The sequence below is a fragment of the Hirundo rustica genome, chromosome 5 (genome assembly GCF_015227805.2).
Source record: "Hirundo rustica isolate bHirRus1 chromosome 5, bHirRus1.pri.v3, whole genome shotgun sequence".
In the NCBI taxonomy this organism is placed as follows: domain Eukaryota; kingdom Metazoa; phylum Chordata; class Aves; order Passeriformes; family Hirundinidae; genus Hirundo; species Hirundo rustica.
Window position 1 is genome coordinate 22,918,917 of NC_053454.1, and position 25,928 is coordinate 22,944,844.

Genomic DNA, 25,928 nt, shown 5'->3' on the forward strand with positions numbered 1-25,928 from the left:
TCTTGAGATCTGAGGAAGTTGGCAAATCTCTATGCCTCTTCTGATTGTAGCTCTGGGAATAGAGGTGCCCTCAAAAATGGCCAAACAGCACCAAATACATAGTGGTTACATGGGAAAATAGTGAATTGGTTGGACACTACATACTTGGAGAAACTGTGTTAAGGAGATGGAGTGAGGCAGTGGGGAGGAAGTAGTGCCACAGCACTGGCAGGACACGTCCCTCTCTCCACAGGCACAAGAAAAGCTCCAGAGAGCAGAAGCCTGTGGCCAGCCTGGGGGGGTGATGAGTCAAAGGAGTGGATGCAGTGATGGGTGTTTGGCTGTGACCAGTCACAGGAGAAGGACATGATCTCAGGCTGATCTTAACTGGTTGGGAAAAAGTTCGGCCTGGAAATGGAAAATTTCCCCATTTCCATTCATTTCTCTAGGGATGTAGCTCTGGCTCTATTTGTTTACACTCTCCTGTTCAGGTATTTGATACACACTGAAGGATGATCTTATAAGGAAGGCATCTGGAACTTGGAGAGCCAAAGATACAACCACATCCACCCCTTGGTCAAACACACCAGGACTGCCGTGAATGCCACCATGATCTTCTGTGTGCAATCTGCGAGGGTTTGGGGTTTCCTACGTGTGTGGAAACTTTAAAGGATTAAAAATACACCCTATTTCTGCATGGGGGGATGCTGGATCTCCTGTCCTGTCTTGTAACAATCCAGGTGCTTAGAAAGCTTTCCTAAAGCACTGGAGATCTGGCCATTTAGTACACTATTGACAGACAGAGGCAGCTCCAGAGGTGACTGTGACTCTCACATGGGTACGTCCCGATGAAGGGAGTGGTAACAGCAAGAACCAGGGGCTGACCTAGGGAGGATGGAGGATACCAGCACTGAAGGCAGTGTCCTTGTGGGAAAACCAGACCTTAAAAGCTTGTTACTAAAGCAGAGCCTGATAAACTGTGACGTGCAGGCCCCCCACAAGCCTCAGAAATGGATCAAGGGAGAGTCCGCTTTCTTCCCAAATCGTTTCATGCTCAAAGCTGAGCTCGTGTAGATTAAAATGAGAAGGTAATGCACAAGACAGAACGTGCAGGTACGGATGGATACAGCAAAGAGAGCCTTGAGAACACCTGGGAACAATATACTACAAGGCTGAGAAAAGGGAACTGGAAATGGCACTAGGGAAAGCACCAACCTGTTTTGTCATGCTCACACACCAGGTGTGAAAAGCAGCTTCCTTGTCCATGTCCCAGCCTGAATCCTGTCTTGATACAGCATGAGGAATGATAAACTGTGGTTGCTGCTACCACCATCCAGAATACTTGATCCAGATTACAGATTACTCTCACCTTTTCAGGGAACACTCAGGGATGGAAGCAGGTGATGGCTTGAATTATGTGGGCAGTGAGTCTCCTGACTTCACAGGAAAAGAGCTTATTTGTGGGCAACAGGGAGCAGTGAGCAGTGCAGGGCAGGAGACAGCACATAAACTTCCTGAGAGGAGACTGATGGCTCAGACCTCTGCCATCAGCATAAACCCAGCTTGTTTCTGGTTTGGGGATAGTACCTATGGCATCCTGTGACTCCCCACTTGCTTTACAGCCATCAGACTCGACACCAAAGAAAACAGCCATAACCACCTTCCATCTCCTCCACGAGCTTTGGCACATCAGAGTCAACACATCAATTCCTGCTTCCAGGGCAATGAGAGACTTAAATGCCTGAACTAAGAAGCAGAACATGTATTTCTTGTTCTGGAGCATGCCCAGCCTGCAGCGTTACGAACACACATCTGAGCTCTTGTGGCTGGCAGGGCTGTAGGATTCTCAGTGCTCCTGAGCTACTTGGTCAGGCTTTTTGCCTGAGCTGGCACATTGCTGAGACTACACGGCTGCCAGCACGACCTAAGTGAGTTACAAATCGGCTTGGATAACCTCTGTGCTCGCAGTGAAAAGCAGATGTCTCCTCATGGCTGTCCCTCCTCACCAAGCAACACGAGACGCAACTGCACCACGCACTTGCGCTGCCCATGGAGGTCTCGGTTCTGCAGACCACGGGTAGAGCTGCACAGCTGGTGATGACTCCACCATGTTCAAAGTTGGATGGCTCCTCAGTCATTTCTTGCCAAAGCTGAAGGGTCACCATGAGCCTAACTTCCTCCGGGTGGCTCGCTACACCCGGCCACTGCAGGCTGACAGTCCTGATAAGAGCGTCAGGACCCTCCCTAGGCAGAGAGAAGATGCTCTGTTGCAAGTCAGAAAGGTCTTTCCAACAGATGAGCAGGAGGATTTTTTCCAATGGTATGATGATTGCCCTTTGCCTGATAGGACACCAGGGCTCTGAGGAACACGCTCACAGCGTCTTCCAGCATGTGTGACGCCAACGAGTTCGGCTGCAGAGCGGAGTACATGCGGCTGTGCCGTTGGCTTTTTCACCCTGAGAGAGCAGGATGTCTGGACTGCAACAAGCCTGTGGCTGTGATCCCACTCTTTACAAGTGCACATGCCAAAAACTTGCTCATCTCCTTTCAGACTGCAAAAAATAGGGCTGGGAAGTTCCCCTGAGCCAGAGATGTTCCCATTCTGAACCTGAAGTATACTAGGGAGTGATCCGTTGGAGTAGTCAGCCTGTGGGTCACCACACTGACAGTGCTAAGGAATTTCTGACGGGATTACTGTGTCATTCACCTGCTTTGGTCTCTCATTTAGAAATAAGAAATAAAAGGAAATCCTGGATCCACTCTCCTGACTCAGACTGTGCAGCAAGAAATGGACAGGCTGTCAGCAACCGCTTCCAAATCCTGTTTCTGATGAAGTTCTGTCTTGTTTTCTGTCTTTGAGGAACTGAGGCAAATCGATCCACAGAATGTGTGGATTAAAAACTCTTAATGAATGGAAGCTACTGTTGGTCTTCGAATTTTAAGGAGAAGTTTCAGTATTGTTTGAGCTTCCTTCTGGCCATCTGAATACCCAGGGTACTCATCAGCATGAGGAATTCCTCCTGTCAGAAATTCAAGCAGGGGAAGCCTTCAAGGGACACAAAGTGCTGCTGTACGGAAGGACTTTGCTCCCTGTGCAAATCTGTTCTTGCATCCAGATACAGTGCCCTGGGCTGAGCCCAGCCACTCTGTGACTGATGCTTGGTTATCAGCTCTGTGCACCTGCAGCCAGGCTGACAAGTAGACTTCAGAGCCCAATTTCTTTAGCTCGGGCTATTTCCCTGAGCACCAATTTGAGATTTGATTTTCAGGCACAAACGGAACTATTACTGCTGACAATAACAAAACATTGCAGGCAAGAGAACTAGGATTCACATGGATGATCTCTTTAAGAAGCAAGTTTCCTGTGTATTGCAAATGTTTGGTGATCCCAAATCTATCTTTAAAGGAAACAGTTCAGCTGTTACAGCCCCATCAGTTAACTTGACATTCAAGGGCCAGTCTGATGCTGAACTTGGTCCAACAGTGTGAGCTCAGTATCTAACAGCTGGAAGCACATTTTAGATAACATTTTGTTACCAGTTCTGAAACTTGGAGGGCTTCTCAGCATGTGCAGAAAAGGTTTGTAGTGCATGTTATTCCTCTTGTTTAAGATTGCTCTAGACAACATTATTTTTTTATCCAAAACAACTATTTAGATTTAGTTTTGTTGAGTGGTAGAGTTTTAATTTAGTACATTACAAAATATATTCTCAGAACAGCTTTCTTGTCTTACTGTGATGAAAGTCATGCAGTCCAGGCACCAGAAGACAGGAAGAAACAGCAATAAACGTACGTCTGCTAAGAAACACAGCCAGACTTTGATGAAGGTGAGAACTTAAAAGATGATTAAGAACCTAGCTCTAACTATGTAACTGAACGTGAAACCTCAGCACCTTTAAATCCTACACCGGTAAAAAGCCATAATGACTGGGTTCTATTAGGATTCCTATTAACTGCACATTAACAAGTGAAGAACTCTGAGCATCAGTTTTCCTTACTATAATGGGAGAGTCCCCACTTTTATGTACAATATTTGAACACTGATATATATGGCCAAGTACACACACCCCACCCCCCCTTTCCTTTGAAATACTTTGCCATCCATTCCAGAGTTTTATACTCATTACTGCATCAATTGTGTGTGTGTAGGGATGGTGGCTGTGCTCTCTGCCCTGCTTCTCCAGGCTGTCCCCTGTGTGCTGTCCCCGGCCTGGGGTGCAGCTCTGACACAAAGGTGCCAGATCCAGGGACCCAGCGCTGGGCCAGCTTCTGGAAAGAGTCACTGGGGCCCTTCTGGCAGTTCTTGTAAGCTGCATTTTGGCTCAGCCAGTTATGCTCAGCATAGTTTGCTACATGAATGTACCAACTGACTCCACTGATAATCAATACATGAAAATAACTCAGATATCCACATTAAAAAAAAAAAAAAAAAAAAAAAAAAAAAGCCAGAGAGAAAAAAGCTCAATGCAATTCCATATGGATAATGACAACTGAAAACCATGCTCTGAGCATGGCTGTGAACCTCCAGAAACCTCTTCTAACCTGTATCATTCTATGATGATTGAGTAACTTGACATTGTAACTAATTAAAAACTGGCAAAAAAGATAAAAAAGAAGAAAAAAAACCACCAATAATTACCCACATCATAAAAATCAAAGCTTTTGGAAATAAATCTGAATTACTTGCAAGACTTGTCAAATCTAGATTTCAGATTACTGTTAAAGGCACACCGCTGGGTACCAGAACTTATTTCTAAGAAATAAGAAAGAAAAAGCAAGTTTCTTTTTCAGGTAGCACCAGAAAACTTTGAACTAAAACATTTTAAGAACAGTTTAAACCAAAATACTCTTAACTTTCGTGAGAGAAAAGTATTTGACCAGAGCACTGAATAGAAACTGCATTACAATCAGTAAATCCACCTTGTGAAATTATTTCAGTTTAAGAAATCAAACCCCTGATAGATGTGTAATTAAATAATTTTAGCATCTCCTCTCTGCCAAAAGCATTTCCAATCCTTCAGGTCAAAGCACTGCTTTAGAAGGGGAGCTGCACACACTGCTTTATGCACAAAGCCTGATTTCCTGCTGCAGAAGAAAAATAACACCAGCTGTACACTTGCTAAGAGCGACTTGAAGAGCACACAACCGCACCCTACCCATTTTAGGAGCACAAGCAATCCCTAACTAATGCCACCGGTATCCAGCTCCTCTATGTGAATCAAGGGATTTCAAAACAATCTGCAGAAGAAAAATGGGGAACTGAAGCAGTGGGAAGCAAAGCAAACTCTTCACTGTCACTCTGCAGACCAAGCCAACCCCCTTCCCAAGATAAAGCACTGTAACTTCACCTAAAAAACTTAACTTTTTAACTATGTAACTGTCTGCATTACAGCTCCTTCGCTCTGTGCAGTACTTCTGTGAATGTCCAAGCCCATACAGCACATACAGCAATTAAGTTTTCTGTGAAAGAAAAAAAAGAATTAAAAAAAGACCACCATGTGACACCTAGAAGCGTTTATTTTATGCAACAAACTTAAATATGATCATCATGTGTACATAAAAGTGTACACTGTATCTATGCTGAACAATGCCAGGAAACATAATATTGATGCAACAATCTTCTAAAATAAACATTAAAAAATGAGCCTGGACAGGAAGACAAAATGCAAAACAGACTTACTTCCAATCAGCACAATGCTTAAAATTGAGAGCAATCCTAAACATTTCCAACTTTCCTTACAAAGCTGCCAAAGTCCAACTATTTTTAAAAACTGATTTTTTTTTTTCTTTACATCAATAATAAAAATCTGGTGACAAACATTATAAAATCAAATGCTGGACTGTCTTTACTCCTTTAAAATTTAGAATATTCCAACAGAACCGCAGGAGTAAAAACACTTAAAAGTGATATATGTTTTTATAAAACAAACATCAATATGTACATTTATTGCAAATTATATTAAACTAAAATGGAGGGAAAATTAAAAAATGAAATGTCTACTTGCGAATTAATAATAATTTTAAGTGATTACTTTCCCACTCTGATAAAAATCAGAAAGCAACATTTATAAAATTGCCACCACATGACTTTTCATAGCAGGGAACTGAAATCTGTACATCTTATTTTTGCAGAAAAGTAGGCAGGCAGAAAGAATTATACATAAAACAGTCTCCAAAAGTAAAGCAAAAAAAAAAAATTGTGTGGGGGTTTTTTTTGTGTTTTTTTTTTTTTAACTCTAGTCTTGTTTAAAATCCATTCAGTAGACTTCTACCTTTTCTGTGAAACATGGGAATACCTGGCTCTAGGATAATGAATTTTCAATGTCAGTGTAAGGACCTTCTCTGACTTTCTTTAAAAAAAAAATGCAGCATGAAAGTTAATGGTGTAAATACACTTTTAAACTCCAGAATGCAGGAACTGGAACCAAGTGTTAAGCAATTTGCTTAATTATTGACTTTTCATAAAAAAAGTCTCTGGGGAAATAAGTACAGATGCTTTTAGCCTCTTTCTCAAGAGTTTCTGCTTTACATTTCCATTGAGAAGGATTAATTTCATGTGAAAGGGAAGCATAGTTTTCCTTCTGGTTTCAGAGCTGAAAGCTGTGTGTTTTGAAGTAATTTCAGTTCCTGTACAGGAAATTCTGAATCCTAGTTTTTGCAGAAGCTTGGAGCATGCCTTTATTTGGCCTTCATTTCCTCCCTTTTCGAGCTAGTTTTCTTTTTACCTTTATGTGGGGAGAAAAGAAATGAAAGTTAATTGTAAGGACAGGGAAATTACAAGTGATTCTGAATCAAAATCCTATCAAATATTGTTTACATTTTAGCTTTTACACTCTTTATACTGTGATTCTTCCAACTCCATCTATCTTCTCAATAATTACACCATTAATTGAATACAACTGAATTTCCTTATTGTATAGCACAACTTCCTGATAAACTTGAATTACACAATTCGAATTGTGCATTTTGTAATTTCAAAAACAAGCAATGTTCTTTCAGCATAAATATAAAGTTATCCACTGCTTTCACTGGAATCAGAGATTACAAACAGTAACTTGATCTAATTAACTGTAATTACCAAGGTTTATAAAAATAGCCCATTTTACTTCAGAACAGGCACTAATTCAGATATTTTCCAACTATTTACAGTAACTTGTACATGACTACTTAAAAGCAAAAAACCTACTGGACAGAGCTTTTTTTACACACGAATTTCTTTGATTTCTTACTGTATAAACTAAAATAAAGAAGTAAAAACAGAGAATTGTCCTATATAAGATGCCGCCTGCTACACCTTAAGGAAGCCTCCCTCTGCTATCTCTGTATCCTCAGTATCTTCCTGGCTGCTCCCACAGGCCTTAAAAAGATCCATTGCATTTTGAGAGTATTCTGAACTTGAGTCTATCTCCAACAGTGAATCTCCATCACTTCCAAGCACCTGGCTTCTGAAAAACGTTAACAACGTTTTGGTATTTTGTCCAAGAAACACTGAGATATTACACATTTTAAAGATGTTATCTGATACAGGAGCTTATTACAGACTATGGATAATGCAATTTGTTTTGAAGACTTGAAGAAATTTGACACATTAAACAAGCATTGCAAGGCAGTACACAAATACTATACTCTTGACAGAACATTTCAGTGCTGTATAAAGCTTACTCTGAGAAGAAAAGGTTAAACTATTTTTGTTCAAGGTTCTCTGCAAGATCTTCAACTTACAGATCTCTAAAAAGAAACTATTCCAATGATTCTTTCTTCCTTTAGATTAATTTGTGATTTCTTAAAGCACACATAAGGTTGTTATAATTGTAAATTTGGGGTCTGACTCAAGACAGGAAAGGACCACATCCCCCCCAGTGTATTTCATTATTTATTTTTACCTCTGTAGATCAATTTGTCTCTGTGCTGCTGCTGGCTTTTTTGCTGTGTCCTGCTGTTTTGGTGCTTTGGCATTACCTGCCTCTAAACTCCCTGGACTTTCCTGGCTGGCTGCTGCCCTCTTCCTTCCCCTGACAGGTGGTTTATTTGTTTCCTCGTTTTTTGCAGTGGTACCCTGAGGTTCCGGTTTGGTTGGTCGCCCTCTTCTGGTTTTTGCTGCCAGCGATGGGCCTGTTTCTTCTACGCTTTTTTCTTCTGTTTTTTGATGAATATTCTCTGTTCCAGATGCTGTTGCTGTTCTTTTTTTCCCACGTTCAGTGCTATTTCCTTGTGTTGTCTGATCAGAATTCATCTCCTAGAAAATAAAAACCATGAATGCAAAGAAAAAGGATCCCAAAGGCAACCCTAAATTGTTACCTCCAACAGAAATATGAGTTTTGTAAAATTTTAAGTATTGTTATTAAAACACCTCACACGGTCTTAGACCTAGCAATAAGTTTTACTATATGGGATTTTGGACCTTAACCTTGCAAAAGTATTTTCTACATTGTGTGTAATGTTAGTATCTGCACCCAGTGTATCTTCTAATGGTGTGAGGGAGAGCTACCATGAGAATAATTATCTTTATGAGCTCCTCCCATGATGGTTTTTCTGGACAAGCTCCTTTTATTGTCTCTTTGTCAAATGAGAGGAGAAAACTGAGGGGCCAAAGAATTATTCCAGTACAGCAGTATTTACTTCCATACATGCAAATTTTGAGACCAACATTCAGTAAAGGTGCAGTTTTACTGAAGATCTACGTGCCACTAAAGAAAAACACAAGACTTGTAGGGAATAAAGAAGTGAGATCACACCAAAAATGATACTCGCTCTGTTTGTTAATTCTTCCTCATGTCTGAATAGGTATGGCCTAGATGAATGTTTTTCTCAACACACTGAACAAGGTAATGAAGTTATTAAATACCACCAAGAGGTGTCTGGGTTATGTGAAACAAAGGGTTAGCAATGTACTTCTCTACACAGAGCAGTATTCATATGGAATCCAAGAGGAAGCAAACTGGACGCTAAGCCTTCATCTGAACACTGACTTACAAACCAGATGGGAGAAGGGGTAGACAAAAGGATACTGAAGAAGTCTGGCTGGGATGACTCAGCAGTTTCAAACAAACCAATGTCACTATTTTAAGTGTTGTATCTGAACCAAGGACTTTTTTTGTTAAATATTCCACTATTATTTCTTGTGTTCAAATGAGCCAGGCAACCTCTAATCTTCACTACTGTTCCAGCAGCTTCACAATAGACACAATTGCTATTCATATGAACTTTACAGATGCTCTGAAACCTCAACTTCAAGGACCTAGAAAGCATTTTTGAAGATTTACTTTTTATGTGCTTTGCCTAGCTTTTCTATGTGATGATACAAATACAAAACACCTGCTTATTACCCTGATTTCATCTAATAAAAAGAGATTGAGCAGATATATAGCTTCTTAAAATGTTCTATGTATCCCTACATTATTACAAAAATCTATTTGAAATCAAAGAATCATCTAGGTTGGAAGCTATCTTCAAAAACCATCTTGTCAAACCTGTTGGCAGTGGGGCCTCAGTGGTTATCCAGGGCCTCAACAAAGTCAAGCCATGAACACTGATAATCCACCACTTTTCTGGACAGTCTGCTCCAGTGTTTCTCAACAATGTAGACTTTTTTTGGTATTTTTTTCCTGCTTGCATCCAGACAGAATTTCCCCTGAAGTAACTTCTTCCAGTAGCCTTTTGTCCTTCCAGCATGCAGCCTTGAGAATACTTCCTTCCATCCATCCTTTCCATAAATACTTTTTAAATATTGAAAGACTGATTGATCCTCTCCAAGGCTTCTCTTCTCTAAGCTGCACAAACCCAACACTTCAACCCCTTTCTTCACACAGCAACTTCTCTACACCTCAATTATCTTGGTGCCCTCTGCAAGGCCCTATCCAGTTTTCCAGTATCTGCATCAAACTGAGGAGGACACAGTATTCCAGGTATGGCCTAATGCATGCCAAATGAGGTGGAATAACCACAACCCTTTATGTGCTGACTACTCAGGACACTACTCAGCTTGCTGCCCTCACTGCAGCCAAGGCACAGAGCCAGCTCATGCTCTGCTGGTTATCCACTGGGGATGGTCTCCCAGGTCCTTCCCAGCCAACCTGCACTCCAGCCAGGCAGATCCCAGCATGTTGTAGCTGTTTGAGTTTAATCTGTCCCAGCTGCAGGACTCAACTGTGTTAAAATTCATGCTACTGTATGTTTTGTAACTTAAAAAATCATTATGATTTACACATGGTGTTCTCTTTAATGAAAGGAGGGATGAACCATACAATATATTTTTAATAGTTTAATTAAGATTGTAGTTGTGAAAAAATTAAAAAGTTAGATGCTTATTTCATCCTGTAGGACCACTTGACATTTTCTTGGCAGTAATTTCAGTTAAGACTACTACAGGGGTAAACTTCCCCTCTGAATCCCAGGCTCACTGTTACTTACATTGGAAAACGCAGAATAAACGTGGGAATACTTTGGAATTTTAGGAAAGAAGAATGAATCCATTCAAATAAGCACTATAAATTACTCTGGATAAAGTAAATGGCCGTTTTGAAGAATAGGTGCCTTCTGTTAGGCTAGGAAACTTGACAGAACTATATGAAATGAAGCTGGATGTTACCAGTTCCTCAGAGACCACCTGCAATGATATGTACTGAAAAAACCCCAATGTCAAGCTTATTCTAGACATACAGTCCATAAAATCCCTGGACATACCTTGTTTTTCACAGGTTCTGCCTTTGCTGGTGTGACTGAAATAATCCTCACAGGATTTTCATCATTTTCACTGACTCCGGTTTCTGATATATCTGAACCTTGTTCCCTGGGAGCATCATGGAAGATATAATAAAACAAAAAATACACAGAAAAGGAGAAAAATATTTGGAATTATTGGGGGTAAAAAAAAGGGGGCACGGAGGGGAATCAGCGCAATAGGCTAAATTAAGTTTAAAAACAATTGAATTTGCCAGAGTCCACACTTATATTTTCTTTCCCAGAACTGGGAAAGGTCTCAAAGGAACTGGCTGGTCACTGAGCCAAATCCTTTACCACAGACACACCACCATATAATGACTTTTGCAAATTTAAAGACCAGAGCTCTATAATAGGCTGTGTTATTCTTCCAGATAGAAAGAGCTGATACTGGAAAACGTAGTGAAGAATAATAAACACAATAATGCCCCAACTTCACAGAAAACAAAAGAACAAAAAAGAAGAAACCAAGATTATTACAACTTACATCATGCACTCTTCCAGAACAAATTCTGAATGCAGTTATACTTCCCTTATGGAATGTAGCAACTAGAGTTGACTTTCTCTGCTTTCTTTAACCCTTTAATCAGGTGACCAATTCCAAACCAAATTAAACAATACTAAAATCTGAAAGTGTAACTGTTTCTCCAGATTTACAACAAATTTTAAAACTCTACATCCATATAAAAATAATGCTTGCTAGAAGAAACACTGAGTAATACAATCATATGTTGCACCTTTCCACTGAGACCCTGGCCTGCTTCAACAAGCTCTTTTTATCATTTTTAATCTTACATAGATCAGAGTATTTCATCTGTATCAAAAAAAGTTTCTTGCTCCCAATCAAGCTTAATCCTAATCTATACATCAAACAATCAACCACACAAGCTGAACCAAAAAGCAAGTATGGAGATTTTACCTATTGAGAACTACTACATTTTCTAAAACCGGACAAAATAAGGACACTCTTCAAACATGTAGCACACACACCAAATCATCTCCTGTCCTAAAACTTGCAAGCACAGCGGAGAACATGAAGAAAAGAGCTAATGAAAAAAATTCTGGACTCTCATACCTTGATCTGTTTCCTGCAGAAGAGCTGAGCTCAGAGTTTACACTGCTTCCAGTCTCTGATCCTGTAGTCCTAATATATGGTCTCCTTCCAGTTGCAGATAACGGTTTGTTTACTGTTCCTAATACACCAGTTGGTTTTGGCTAGAAAAACAATGTTTAAATCTTAAAAAAATGCAGACTTCACATATATACCTAATTTTACAAATACTTGTTTGATGGTTTAACAATACTTTTTCTGGATTAACAATCTTGATCACAATTTAATCAGTTCAGAACTACCAACCTTATCTTTACTTTAAAAACATTGTTTATCCTTTTACTTCTTGTAATTTAAGAACACTTCATCAACTGCCCTTCTCTCTCTCATGCTTTGAAGGCACAGCAGCTGGAGAAGTCTCAACGAAAGCCGAAATGTTAGGAAATGTTAGAGTTGAGAACCTCTAGGTAAGGATGAATGGGAAAACAAATGAAGTGGATATTGTTGTGGGAGTCTACTATTTACCACCCAGCCATAATTCTACAAGGAATTACAGGATCTTTCTGGATCAACTGCCCTTGACCTTATGGACAACCTCGGCCCTGTATATGGGGTACAGCAGACTTTGGGTGCTCCGGGAATCTGTTTTTGAAGGTACTGCAATCTATGAACACTGGTCACTTTTTAGGAACCATCTCCTAAAAGCACAAGAGCGGGCAATTGCAAAGTGCAAGATGCCAAGCAAGTGAGGCAGAGGTTTAGCCCGGCTGAGCAGAGATCTTCTTCTGGATCTTGGGCAGAAACCAGAAGTACACAGTATCTGGAAGCAATGACAGACAACATAGCAGGACTACAGAAATGCTGTTCACCACTGTAGGGAGAAAATTCCTGTGGTCAAAGCTTGATTAAAGTTGGCCAGTACTATAAAGGTCACAAAAAGGACCTTTTAAGATAATGCCAAAAACAAAAGGAGGATCAGAGATAACACTGGGCCATCACTTGATGAGGCTGGTCACCTCACAAACAGGAGGTGACAAAGCAGTAACATTTAACCCCATCTTTGCCTGTCTTTAACACCAATGATGGGCCCTGGGAACCCCAGAGCCCTGTGTTAGAAACACTGTCTGGGGGGAATGATAAACAACCGCAGTTCCCTCAGCTGCTCCTCGTAAGACTTGTACTCCAGACACTTCATTCATTTTGTTTTCCTTCTTTGGACATGCAGTAAATTCAGCTACTCAGTAAACTGAGCAAATAAATAATTATATTAAAAGAATAGTACGTTTAAGTAAATAATACTGCACAGAATTAGCACTAGGATGATGTAGCCCCTGAGCATGTGTCCAGTAATAAGCCTTTTCTACAGAGATTGTTGCATTTTTTTGCTAGCCAGTGTTTTCCAGCATCTGTAATATCTTTCTCCTGCCTCCTCCATCGTAACTTTCACACATGGGAATTATTTTTCCTTCTCGAGAATGTCTTAATTTATTAACTTGGCCTCTAAGGAAATGTAAAATTACATGAAGAATGTGACATGCCAGTTACGAAAACTTCCTTGACTGCTCTCCAGGGACAAAATAAAAAACTTCCTGTTGCCTACTCTGTCTGAGCACATGGGTCAAGTCATCAGCCACAGCAAGATCTAAAATGTTTTAACTGTATCAGAGAACACCAAAGAGATAGTGTTTACTTCTAAATCACCTTTCTGCATATAATTATGTAAATATAAGATATATATCATAAATACATCAATAGTCCAGTTAAAACTCAAGCTGGCCACTGCAATGGAAGATAATAAAGCGTTTTTACAAATACACTAACAACAAAAGGAGGGCAGAGGAAAACCTCAATGCTTTACTAGATATGGAGGGGAACATTGTAACCAAGGACAAGGAAAAAGCTGAGGGACTTGATGCCTTCTTTGTCTCTTCTTTAACAGAAAGATCAGTAATAACTCAGGCGACCCAGCCCCTGAACTGGCAGACAGGGACAGGGAGCAGAAGAGATCCCCTGCAATCCAGAAGGAAGTAGTTGGCCTGGTGAGCCACTCAGACACAAGTTTATGGGGCTGGATGGGATCCCCTGAGGGTGCTGAGGGAGATGGCAGAAGAGCTCCCCAAGCTGCTCCATCATTTTTCATCAGTCCTGGTTAACTGGAGAGGTCCTAGATGACTGGAGGTTGGCCACTGTGATGCCAATCTACAAGAAGGCCAGGAGGAGGATCTGGGAGATCTACAGGGCTGTCAGCCTGATCTTGGTGGCCAGGAAGGTTATGGATGATCTTGAAGACTGGTTATCTTGAGTGTCCTGCACACGATGTGTACAGGACAACCAGGAGACTGGGCCCAGCCAGCATGGATTTAGGAAAAATGGGACCTGCTTGACCAACCTGATCTCCTTTTATTACCAGATGACCTACCTAGTGGATGAGGAAAGGCTGTGGATGTAGTCTACCCGGACTCCAGTAAAGCCTTTAATGCTGTCTCCCAAAGCAGCCTCCTGGAGAAGCTGGGCAGCACATGGTTTGGACAGGTACACTCTTCACTGGGTTAAGAACTGGCTGGGTGGTCAGGCCCAGAGTGGTGGTGAAGGGTGCTACATGCAGCAGTGGCTGGTCACCACTGGTGTTCCCCAGGGAGCAATGTTAGGGCCAATCCTCTTTAGTATCTCTACTGGTGATCTGGACGAGGGGATTGAGTGCCCCTCAGTCAGTTCACAGACGACACCAAGAGAGTGGCAGCACTGTCTGCTGGAGGGCAGAAGGCTCTGCAAAAGGACCTGGACAGGCTGGATCAATGGGCCAAGGCCAGTGCTACGAGGTTCAACAAGGCTCCCTGCCAGGTCCTGCACTTGGGTCACAACAAGCCCAGGCAGTGCTACAGGCTGGGGCAGAGCGGCTGGAAAGCTGCCCAGCGGAAAAGGACCTGGGAGAGCTGGTTCACAGCTGGCTGAACATGAACCAGTGTGGGCCCAGGTGGCCAAGAAGGCCAATGGCATCCTGGCCTGTGTCAGTGATAGCAGGACCAGGACAGTGACTGTCCCTCTCTACTCAGCACTGGTGAGGCCACACCTTGAATCCTCTTCCTCATTCTGGGTCCCTCACTGGAAGGACACTGACGGGCTGGAGCAAGTCCAGAGAAGGGCAATGGAGCTGGGGAAGGGTCTGGAAGAAAAGTCTTATGAAGAGCAGCTGAGGGAGCTGGGGGTGCTTAAAACTCTCTACAACTGCCTGAAAGGAGGCTGTAGCCAGGTGGCAAGCAGCCACTTCTCCCAGTCAGCTAAAGACAGGAAAGCAGCAATGGCTACAAGCTGTGCCAGGGGAGGTTAAGGTCAAAAACCAGGAAAAATTTCTTCACTGGAAGGACTGTCAGGCATTGGAATAGACTGGCCAAAGATGTAGTGGAGTCACTCTCACTGGAGTGAGAAACACTCATCATGGCATTTAGCACTATGGTTAGCTGGTTTGGTCAATGGCTGGAATCGATGATTTTGGAGGTCTTTTCCAACCTTAACGATTCTGTGGTATTTCCTACTGTTGTATTGAACCTAATTCTGCATTATATTTTGGAAAGCCTCTCCCAGAGGTGCTTTCCCCTTTACAAATACAAGATGTTAGAATCACAGAGTATCTCCAGCTGGGACTCCCTGAAATAGATATTCAAAATCGCACAGACATTTGCAGCTGAATTTAACTGCATAAAAGCTATATTAAAAATATTACAACTGAAAATTTAAGATCTCCAATGCTTGTCGTATCACAATTCTCTATATGCATCATAACTTTACCCCAAGCTTATTTCACTAATAGATGAAACTGTAATCAAGAACCTGTACATCAGCGTACAGATAACAAACTTGGTGTTGTGTACTCATCAAGGCAGTATGTTCAAGGATCATATGTCATCAAATAAAGGAGTCACAAATTACTGTACACAAACTCTTAATATGATTTATAAACTAATGTAGTCCAGAATATTTTAAAAATCACAAGTAATATTCAAAGACTTGCAACTTGTCAAAATAGAGTACCTTTCCTGTCAAAAGAAGAACCCTTGTCTCTTCTGAAATGTAATTCCTGTCATTGCAGAAATCCTGCATAAAAAAGAAATTAAAAATCAGTTTGTCTCAATCAGATGTCTCAATCTCACCTCTTTTTTTATATATGCTCAACCGATTTCTCAAATTAGATGCAACTATCAAGTGTTACACATACATCACACCATACAACCTGCTGACCAATTAATCAGTCTAATAAAGATAGGTCAAACTTGTATTTTGGTGGAGATTTACAGTAAGCATTACTGAATGGCAGTATGCCATACCTGAAATTGGGATGAACATTTCTCCTTCTAAAGTGACCATGAATTGTTTGAAATGATGCAAAACTGCTCTCCCTATTTGTTCACTTGCACATTTTTAATGGGAATTCCTAACAGAGGAAAAGAGGAGGCATCTTCTCTAAACAAGCTGAAAATTGCTACCTTTGTCACTCTGAGTATCAGAGTTTGACACAGACCGAAATCCTGTAACTGGATAAAGGCACCAGCTCACTGTCACATGGCATCTCACATTTCACAATTAAATAGGAAACTAAACTTTGCTTAAACAGACTCTGGAAAAGCTGTTAATTAACAGTCTAGGGCACTGAAAAATGTCAGCCAGTACATTTTCCAGAACAACTAAGACATCGGGTCTGGTCCAGAGAATTACTTGTGCTCCCTTTACACTTTTCAGAAGTAGGTCTCTTGGCGAGCAGTAGTTCCACTGCTGACAGCACAGCTGTACTTGCCAAAGCTATTACTCGGCAATAAGAGGATCAACTTGTACAGCAAGCAGAATAGCCCAACAACTACAGACAGACAGAAACATAAAACAATGTTCCCTTTTTTTGTCTGATTTGCATTCTAATTCAGATGTACAGTCAGAACATACGTATAGTCTCATATATTCAGATGCACTTGTAAAACACACTAATGAAATGATTCAGCAATACGTGCCGACATATCAGCATTAAATCCAATTAGCTCTCACCTGGTTACAAACATTTCTGTCACATGGTCATAATACATAGCACAGGACAGAGCTGACATTAAAAAATAATGGCTGATAATAAAAGATTTTCCCACTCAATATCTTAGAGAGATAATCAGCTCTCAATCATCAAGAAAAAGAAGTTCCCCTTATTACTTTGGAAATAAAAATCCGCAGATTTACCTTTTCAGGTTGTGTAAAAAATTTAGTTGGCAATACAGGGTCCTTCGGTGAATCTGCATTGCACAAAGCACTTTTGCTGTTGATTACACATAGTGCTACATCACATACTGTGTAAAGTTTCTGGAGAAAAAAAAGAAAAGAATGCTTTAGGAATTACTTATTGTTTTTACAGTGTAGAAAGAATGCAGTACTTTAAAAAGTTTAAACTATGTGTTCAAATAGCCACCACTAAGGACATATTTTGTAATTATATCATTAACCATACTGCTGGGTCTTAAAAATGGAGAAATCCTAATTTTTTGTATGATACTATTTATAAAATCTAGTATACTTTACATTACTATGCTGTACAATTGAAGCTCTTGCTCAATCAAATCACCTTAAATGGTTTCTCATCTCTGCTAGAAACTAATGGGTTTACCAGTAGCTGTATAATGCAATATTTTTTCCCTCAACAGCAGAAGATACTTAAGTCAGGAAACTAGGCAATTGTTGAAATAAGGCAGGCAGTAAGAGGAGTATTTTCAAAATTACAGGTATTATGTACTGGCTGAGGTCAGCAAGGTTTTGCACGAATGAGATTGGAAACATACAGAGAGTGCCTGCAATTAGCAGTGTCACTAATAAACCATAAAAATGTCAGAGCTAGGTCTTTCAGACCCTGCAAATCCTGCATGTGAAACCCTCAGCTCAGCACCCAGCACTAAACTCAAACTGCATTTCTTACTTCATTGGCCTTTGGCTCATCAGGAGACTGAGCATCTCGGGTAAGCTTGATGTTTTCTGACATCTTTTTCATGAAGGCATGGCTATTGTTTTCATTCTTTGTCATTAAAACTTCAAGCATGAACCACAGGCACCTAAAAAGCCATAAAACCACAAGCAATTACACTCCAGATTTTATACTACAGCTCTTATATACAACAAACTTTACAGAATTTTGATAGCTGTACTAGCTTTTTCTTAAGAAACCAAAATCAATTTGAAGACAAAGAGATAACATCATATAATGGTGTGAACAGAGTCTAGACGTTTACCACACACAGTCTTAATTGTACTCCTTAGAGTAAACCTGCCAAATTAGTGTGCTTATTATTACATCTGTAAATACTGCGCAGCCAATCAACTTTTTCCTCTTCCACATATGAACAGAAACAGGAATTTCACCCAAATGTAATTCTGTAATCATTAGCTTGAGCACCCTGTCTCTATCAACAATGTATCAAGAGCACACTCAAGGCTGACTTAAAACAAATCCTGCTGCTGCTAGACAGTTATCTGTATGAGGTGGATTAATACTGCAGTTCAAATAGGAGAGGAGATCCAAAAAGCAGGTCAGATTCTTGTTAATGTTCCAAAAGGGAGGAAAATTCTCCCACGTAAGATGTCCTGGAATTAGCTTTCCTAGGTTTCTTTCTTTAAATCTAGATTATTTATAGTGAGCCTACGTTTTATTTTGACTGTGAGTTTGTTTTAAAAATTTGTCAATTATGATATAAAGCACAACTGCTCCATCCATACTATCACTTGCTACCAAGCTCCACCACTGCATATGGTTAGAGGGTACAATATGGTAAAATAGTACTTAGTTGGGAAAGACATACAGGTGGTTCTGAGAAACGCAGGCTTTGCCAGTAGCTAATTTAATTCCGAAGCTTCGGAAGAGAGATTGTTTTGTAGAAAGAAGCAATAAAACCCAAGAAAAACGGGATGACTGAACATTAAAATTCCCTGTTCACAAAAGCCCCCATCTTCTTACCTGATACAAACTGTAATGAAAGCGATGAAGGAACATTTCTCTCAAAAGCTCAGAGGCTCATGCACCATCAAAATACTTACAGAGCTATCTGATGTTCAAGAAACTAAGATGTTTCTAGTCTGATTTGCATCCAAGAGCTACAAAGGCTATAGTAAATAAATCTGTTAGATAGCTTTACTTCCACCGCTCCACTATTTTCAAGGACATGAATAGGATGAATACAGGAGCAGTAACATACCACCCTAACCCAGGTTCTGCAAAATCCAGTGTCACCTCAAGATTCCTACTGAGAATATACTATACTCTGGTAATCCCTGTTCAGTAACTCAAGTCAAATTCAATAGCTTGGCTTCCTCACTAAGTCAGTATACTGCATAAATAATTATCAACTTTGAACAAGACCTGTCCAAAAAACACCAGTGGGATTTTATGTAAAAAAATATGCACCTAGAGGAACACAGTCACACGAAGTCATTCTTTGTATCCATTTCAGTAATTTCAGAATACGAATTACGACGAGAGAGTTACTTGAGACAGTATAAAGACAAAAAACAACCAACCCCACATATAACCCTGATAAGCTTAAAAATCCTCATCAGTAACAGTAAGTATTGCAGATTATGGTCCAGGAACTGTTAAGCATGCATTTACTGTACACCACTGTATCCAAACCACGTAAACCAATATGAACCTACAAAACACTGCAAAGCCTGTTTTTCCAACTTTGCAAGCACCTATGTTAACACTTTAAAGTAAACACTAAGACACTCAGAGCTGTTAAAAGAAACACTGTATCACATTAAATGGAAAAAAAAAAAAAACCCCTCATTTCAGGAGACTCTTCAGGGAAGTATTCCTGCCAAAATTCCCCTACAGAGTATTTCTTTGTTTGGAGCAGTACCTTCTGGCTAGCTCAGCCAGTCTGTGACAAACGTGAGGGAGGAAATTTGACAACAAAGAAAAGCTATACAAGGAGCATCCAAAAAAGCTCTGCACACTAGAAAGTGCTTCTCAAAGGAAGTATTAACTCGGTGACTGCAAATCAGAACTTGTTCCCATGCATTTTGGATAAAGCACATGCTGGAGGATGCTTTCACACGTTGCCAGGAACAGGGAGTGCTGGGACAAAATGCAGACTTGTTGATAAGGTAAAAAATCTTCACTGGCTTCAGGTCTGACCAGGTGTGAACCAAGAAGCTCAGAAATCAGAACACACCAAGCTCTTCATTTAGAGAAAGAATCAGACTTGGACTGTCAGAAGTCAAAGCGCAAAAAGTATTAAGATCTGAACTAGTCCACTGGTGCCAAAAAAGAACTGCTTTTCAGATGATATATACTGTAGTATGTGGTTATACATGCCTAATACAAAACCAACGAAGCTCAGTTTCATCAAAAATAACTACAACAAAAACACAAAACACTAAAACCAGAGCTGTATGGTGGGAGAGACAACATACTTTAACAATTTTTAACTGTTAACTATTTTTTAAAATTTTAAAATTCACTGCAACACATAGGAGCAAAAGAAGATGTGAAATATTATTTGAGGCACACAAGAAGGTCTGAATATGGAAACAACACAGAACAAACTCCTGCAAAATATGACTGTATTGTGTACAGTAATCTTATAATAGCAATAAAATTGTATGACTGTATACAGTAATCTCTGCTGAATACATTAAGAAGTACTAAGCCTGTACTGCTGATGTATTGTGCAAATAGTAAGTCAGCAGCAAACTTAGAATGAGTTTTAGTAGGCTTGCATAGGAAGGGGAAAGTAAGTTTCCAGTGAGGCAGGACTTACCCAGCCTCAGTGTTTTCAAGTTTTGGAAAAGTGCTCTATTTTGAAAGTTCCAAAATATTGGAACTAACATTACTTGACATCCTATAAATACTCCTAGGCACAAACACAAGACTCTAAAATCACAACTTTAATCGAAGGGTACATAACTCACTAATGTGGTATACTACAGTACAACCTACAGGTCACCATTTGGGCTTCCAGACTGCACTGCTAAGCAGCTGTTGATGCCTTCTTCCCATGGTTGAAGTGTTTCGTATTTCTGTTTTCTCCATTTACTGGTTTGCAAGATACTGTTGATAGAACAAATATTTCTTCTTCCTAATTAGATTTTCCTCTTCCTAATCAGAATCTCTCCAAGTGCAGAAAAATTCTCAGCATAAGAATTCTAGAATCATTTGACACTTACTCTTTGACATCACGAAGCTGATCAACATCCTGAGGTTTTGTGAAATCTGGATCATGTGCCAGTAAGTGAATCATATATGGTACCACATATTCAGGCAGCAAGGACAGCAATTTTTCTACAGTAACAACAAAAAATTGCTTCTATATTACACACGTACATCTGCACCGTAAGAAAGACCTTTTTAAATACAATTTTTTCAAACATGAAATGTAAAATTTTGACTTGCATTTTCTTCCTACAGTCTTTACCTTTAATGAACCATTAAAAATAAATGAACAGGTTTTACTACTACAAAACCACTTGGTCTTACTTCAGGAAGAAGGTCATAGAGCCTAAAAATAGCAGGACACAAATATTATTTTTTGAGCAGAACAACTACAACCATAAGAGCATTGTATTTGACATCCATAATTCTCAGCAATGGTCAGAGGAGCATTTTATGGTTTATGCTAGTACTGAACTAGGTAAATTTTGATTTGAATGTGTCTAATAGAAAGATGAGGAAACAGATTAAACTTATCTAGTGTTTCTTTAGAAAAGCCAATTGCTGCTTAAGGTTTAATAATTATTCTTTCCAGTTTAGTACTATTGTATTCTTAACAATTTTACTGAAATACTAACCATTAGCCATGGGATTCTGCTTGATATATTCTCTTCGAATACTGATGTTTTTGAGCAAGCACTGTCTGGCATGCGCTCTTCTCTCCTTCACAGGGTCTTTGGCACACAAAGCAAAGATTGCCATATATTCCAAAGGGAGCAGTAATTTCACAAGTGCCTTATGCAGCTTCTGGGCAAATATCTGCCTCACTTGGTAGCACTCATCCTACAGCAACACAAACCATAGAAGTGCAATCAAAATCCTGGTCTTAAAAAAGGCATTCAAGGTGGAATTATGAGAAGACTTTTTAAAAATATGAACAGGAGCAGCAGCATAAACATTTGAAATTAAAACTTCAGTGACTCTTGTGAAAGCTGCAGTGAGAAACAGAATATACTCAGTGTAGCAGCAACAAAAGCTCAGACACAGGGACTCAGAACTCAATTAAGGGTCGCTTCAATTCTAATGCGGTTACTTACATTAATGACGAGTGCACAGAGCTGGAACTGTTCTGGGGTAATTATTTCATGGTAACAGGGTTCCTGTGCAAGCTTCATTATTGCACTACCAGCAGCTAATCTCAGTCGAGACATATCTGATTTACTAAACATGACAGAGAAAAAACCCAAATAATTAATCCCAGCTCACCTCAACTATCCTTAAATTAGCTGCATGTCTCAATTTCTTCTTTTTACAAGATCAATGACCAATCAGTGAAGTCCCTGTAACATAGCTCTAGACCAAGCTAAATTAACCCTACCAAATTTGTGAAAAACCAAGGGCTTTACTTTCCCTACAAAAAAACTCTGCTTCCAGTAAAACAATGAAATTAGATGAGTCAAGTTTCTTGTTTTCCTATCACTGTCTAAATGAAAGCAACACTTTTGCCAGTTTTTCTCTTTCCTTCCTTCACCCTCAAGATGAAGTTGAGGTGCAGTTACCTCACAGTTGGAATGAAGAAGCTCCATCCACGAAAAAAATCTAACGTCCTTGGGAGGTTATCACTCAATCGTTTTTAAAGATACCTCTGCAGGTGTTTTACTCTCTACAATGTCTTTTACTAGGAAAATAATCTCATTTGGAACTCTGTACGTATTAGCAAATTGCAAGAAAGGGAGTACAGATACTCTAAAGGAAGCATCTAATTTCATGCTACCACTCCAATCCTTCTATGACTACACTGATTAGATCCGTAGCCAACACTGTGCTACCTTAACATTTCACAAGCACTCTGAAAGAACCAACGTTCTCTGAATTTCTACAACAAAATTTAGGGAAGCCTGCAAGGAACAAAACCTGACCTGATGCGCTTCTGTTCTGTCAAGTCTCCTTCACTGACGAGCATGGCTGACAATAACCGGAGTGTGGAATTTGCAGATTTTGACTGGTTGTTCTTCATACCCAACAACCAGCGCACCAAAAGTTTAATTGCTTGCACCTATTGCATACAAGCAAATCAACAATCAACTTACTTGACAAAGTTAGTTGAGTTACTAAAACCTAATTGAAATTGAACCTAGTTGTCAAATGGAAATTCCTATAGATTTCTGTGTATTAGAGCTGATACATTCTTAAAGGAACAGAATGAAGCAGTAAATATTTAGGGTGAAAAAAGAAGAAGCAGTATTTGTGACCTCAGAAGACTTCAACTATGGGGGTCCACTGTCTTTGCAGATTTGCATCTGCAAAGAATGCAGGATACTTGATACGTGATTAAAAGTAAGAGCAACCAGATAAAAATTGCTAGAAATGGCAGTAATTAGATTCACATTCATCAGAGTCTATTTATTTCAAATTTGTTTACAGGTCAGTAAAGTTAAAGTAAAGTCACCTTTCTTATAAGGAAAACTAAAATTTTTGAATTTTTTTATTTTCTCAACACTGAATAATTAATATCAGTAAGTGAAGAAACTATGCATTCTGTTGTCTATCAGTTTTATCAGTTCTGTGTATAACCCACAAAAGCAGTAATATTCTAATAGGACTAATACAAAAACACTTGAAGGGATTTATTCTAATACTCCCCATTGCACAACTTTAAGAAAAGTAAATTTTTAATTGCAGATATACACATTATTGCCGTCAGCGGACAACACACCTTCGCTAGTACTTCTGGAGAAACTTCTTCATCTGGAGACCACAATTTTCCATTTTTCTCACCTGTTGACTATAGAAATTCATGTAAGTTTAAAAACTGGTTCAATCCATACAGAAAATGAAGAAGTGAAAATAGAATAAAGTCACGGATTAGGCTTTCTTTTACAAAAATACCTTTTATAATGCAATTATCACTGTACTAACCACTTATGGAACATTACTTTATGGACTCGTTTGATAAAACAGCTCTATTCCCCACAGAGTTCATAATGGGCTAACAGCACCATAAGCATTTACAAAAAAGACAATCTTACCCTGTCATTCATTAGGAGATCTTTCACAATGAAATTTGCAACAACAGATTTCATTGGAGAAGCAAACTGGTCTGGAGCCAACATAGAAATATGACCCAAAGAGACCAAGGGAGTTATAAGCTGCTCTGGTACATCAGCATTCAAACTTCTACTAAGAGGCTGAGGAAGGAAAAAGAAAAAAAAAAAATTCAAAATTAAAGATGAAGTTGGGGTGGAGTTACCTCACAGTTGGAATGAAGAAGCTCCACCCAAGATAAAATCTAACGTGCTTGGGAGGTGGTTATCACTCAACTGTTTTCAAAGATACCTCTGTTCAGTTAATAAATTAGCATGTCTTAAAACAGTTTATTTTACTGCTGTATTGCTGATGCATTTCACTGTTTTTCCTAAAGAATTAATAAAATCAGCAATCAGAAGTATAAAGAATACCATTTCCTATTCAACAGAGTAAACAAAAATCTCACATAAAGTAAGGGCAAAGCAAATTCTATATTCTCTTCTTATTTTTACACGAAACACATTCAAACCTCAGAGACATGGGAAAAAACTTTGATTCAGCTCTGTTCAGAAGTTGTGAAAACCTGAATCCCAAAGGTAGAAAACAGCAGCCAAAACCTTGGAAACCACCAGGGACATTTCTACTAGCCATCAGTATTTCCTTCCAGGTCACAGTCACCAGGACAATTCCTGTATGACCCCACACCACTGCATCGGATTCTGGTATTAGGGAGGGAACAAGCACTCTCACAGAAGTCTAAGCAGAGATCAAACTCTGCAAGCTTAATTCAAAGCTTTTCACACTTATAAATAATGCACAGGCTCAAAGACAGCCAAGATTAAGAACGTAAAATACTTTAAAAGTGCAGGCTAATAATGTTATTATTTAAAAGACTACATGATTAGCAATAAACTCTTTGCTCTGTATAGTAAGTCTTTTTGCTTAATAACTTGTCTAAGGAAGCTGTAAGTGAGCAGTAAGCTGATGTCTGAGCTCAGAGTCAAGTTGCTCTGCACTAATTGCCTTAGTGAGGCAAGGCTGTGTGTGCAAGAATCTTAAAGCTGGACAAATCAATACAGCTTGAAAGCAGGGGATGTTATCTCCCATTTAGTATCTACTAAATGCATCTCCATGGGATTTGCTGTGGATCAGGCCAGCATATTTAGCTTACTCCCCTCAAATGTCTCTCATGCAGATAAAAAGGAAAACCTTCATTTATCAGACATGAGAATATTAGTAAATTGTGATTTTAAGACAGCAATATAAGTAACTTGCTATTGCAAAATTAATGATTACCATTTATCTCTTGACTTCCTGACCTCATAAACTGTTATCACTAGGAATTAATTTTAATTACTAGTACCAATTAAGAACAGAAGCAAATCTTAAAAACAAAAAGGCAACACATACCTCAAAGATCTGTGCAAGTTGTACTTCTTTATTTGAAAATACAGCATGTATACAGTGAACAGCTTGTTTTGCCTGATGAGGAGTGCCTCTTTTTGCTTTCTGATGCAAAATTGGAATTAGTGTTCTGTGTGAACATTAAATAGAATGCTTCAAAATTACTACAAGCAATCTACAAAAAAATAAGTATCTTCACACATACAAATCTATCATCACTGTCTTACAAATCAAGCATTCCTTTGAAGTCTGTTCAGGAAAGATCACAATCATAAAGCAAAAAGCAGGACAGAATTGTATTTAGCAATACTTGTTGAATATCTGACTGTACACACACAAGAAGGAAACTGCCCACTGGAAAAAAAATCAAACATGAAAGAAAATAATGACCAAAACAAAGCTACTTAGGAAGACAAATATAAGGTGGGGGCAACATGACAGTTCCAGCTAGGGTGAATTCCTGGACTTACTATCCAAGCCTGGGAGCAACAGAGCTGAAGGAAATCTGTAAAAGCCAGGAATAATCACTAAACGTGAGTGTGTTTACAGGCTTTTACAAATGGAACTTTTAATTGCAAATGT

The 25,928-nt window shown here is 39.4% G+C and overlaps 1 protein-coding gene across 2 annotated transcripts in view; it reads right to left on the reverse strand.

Moving 5' to 3' along the window:
• Positions 1 to 5,478: 5,478 nt before the first annotated feature.
• Positions 5,479 to 25,928, reverse strand: part of PDS5A (PDS5 cohesin associated factor A) — a 78,564-nt gene continuing 58,114 nt past the window's right edge. Inside the window, exons 20-33 of one of the 2 annotated variants that reach the window (XM_040064177.1) lie at positions 25,353 to 25,476; positions 23,945 to 24,103; positions 23,632 to 23,700; positions 22,835 to 22,971; positions 22,013 to 22,136; positions 21,554 to 21,758; positions 20,933 to 21,047; positions 17,691 to 17,823; positions 16,964 to 17,083; positions 15,779 to 15,841; positions 11,774 to 11,913; positions 10,663 to 10,768; positions 7,863 to 8,215; positions 5,479 to 6,704 (exon numbers count right to left, since the gene is read on the reverse strand). In XM_040064177.1, the coding sequence (XP_039920111.1) occupies positions 6,701 to 6,704; positions 7,863 to 8,215; positions 10,663 to 10,768; positions 11,774 to 11,913; positions 15,779 to 15,841; positions 16,964 to 17,083; positions 17,691 to 17,823; positions 20,933 to 21,047; positions 21,554 to 21,758; positions 22,013 to 22,136; positions 22,835 to 22,971; positions 23,632 to 23,700; positions 23,945 to 24,103; positions 25,353 to 25,476 (1,852 nt within the window). In that variant the 3' untranslated portion in view covers positions 5,479 to 6,700. The other variant, XM_040064178.2, reaches the window with a different exon arrangement.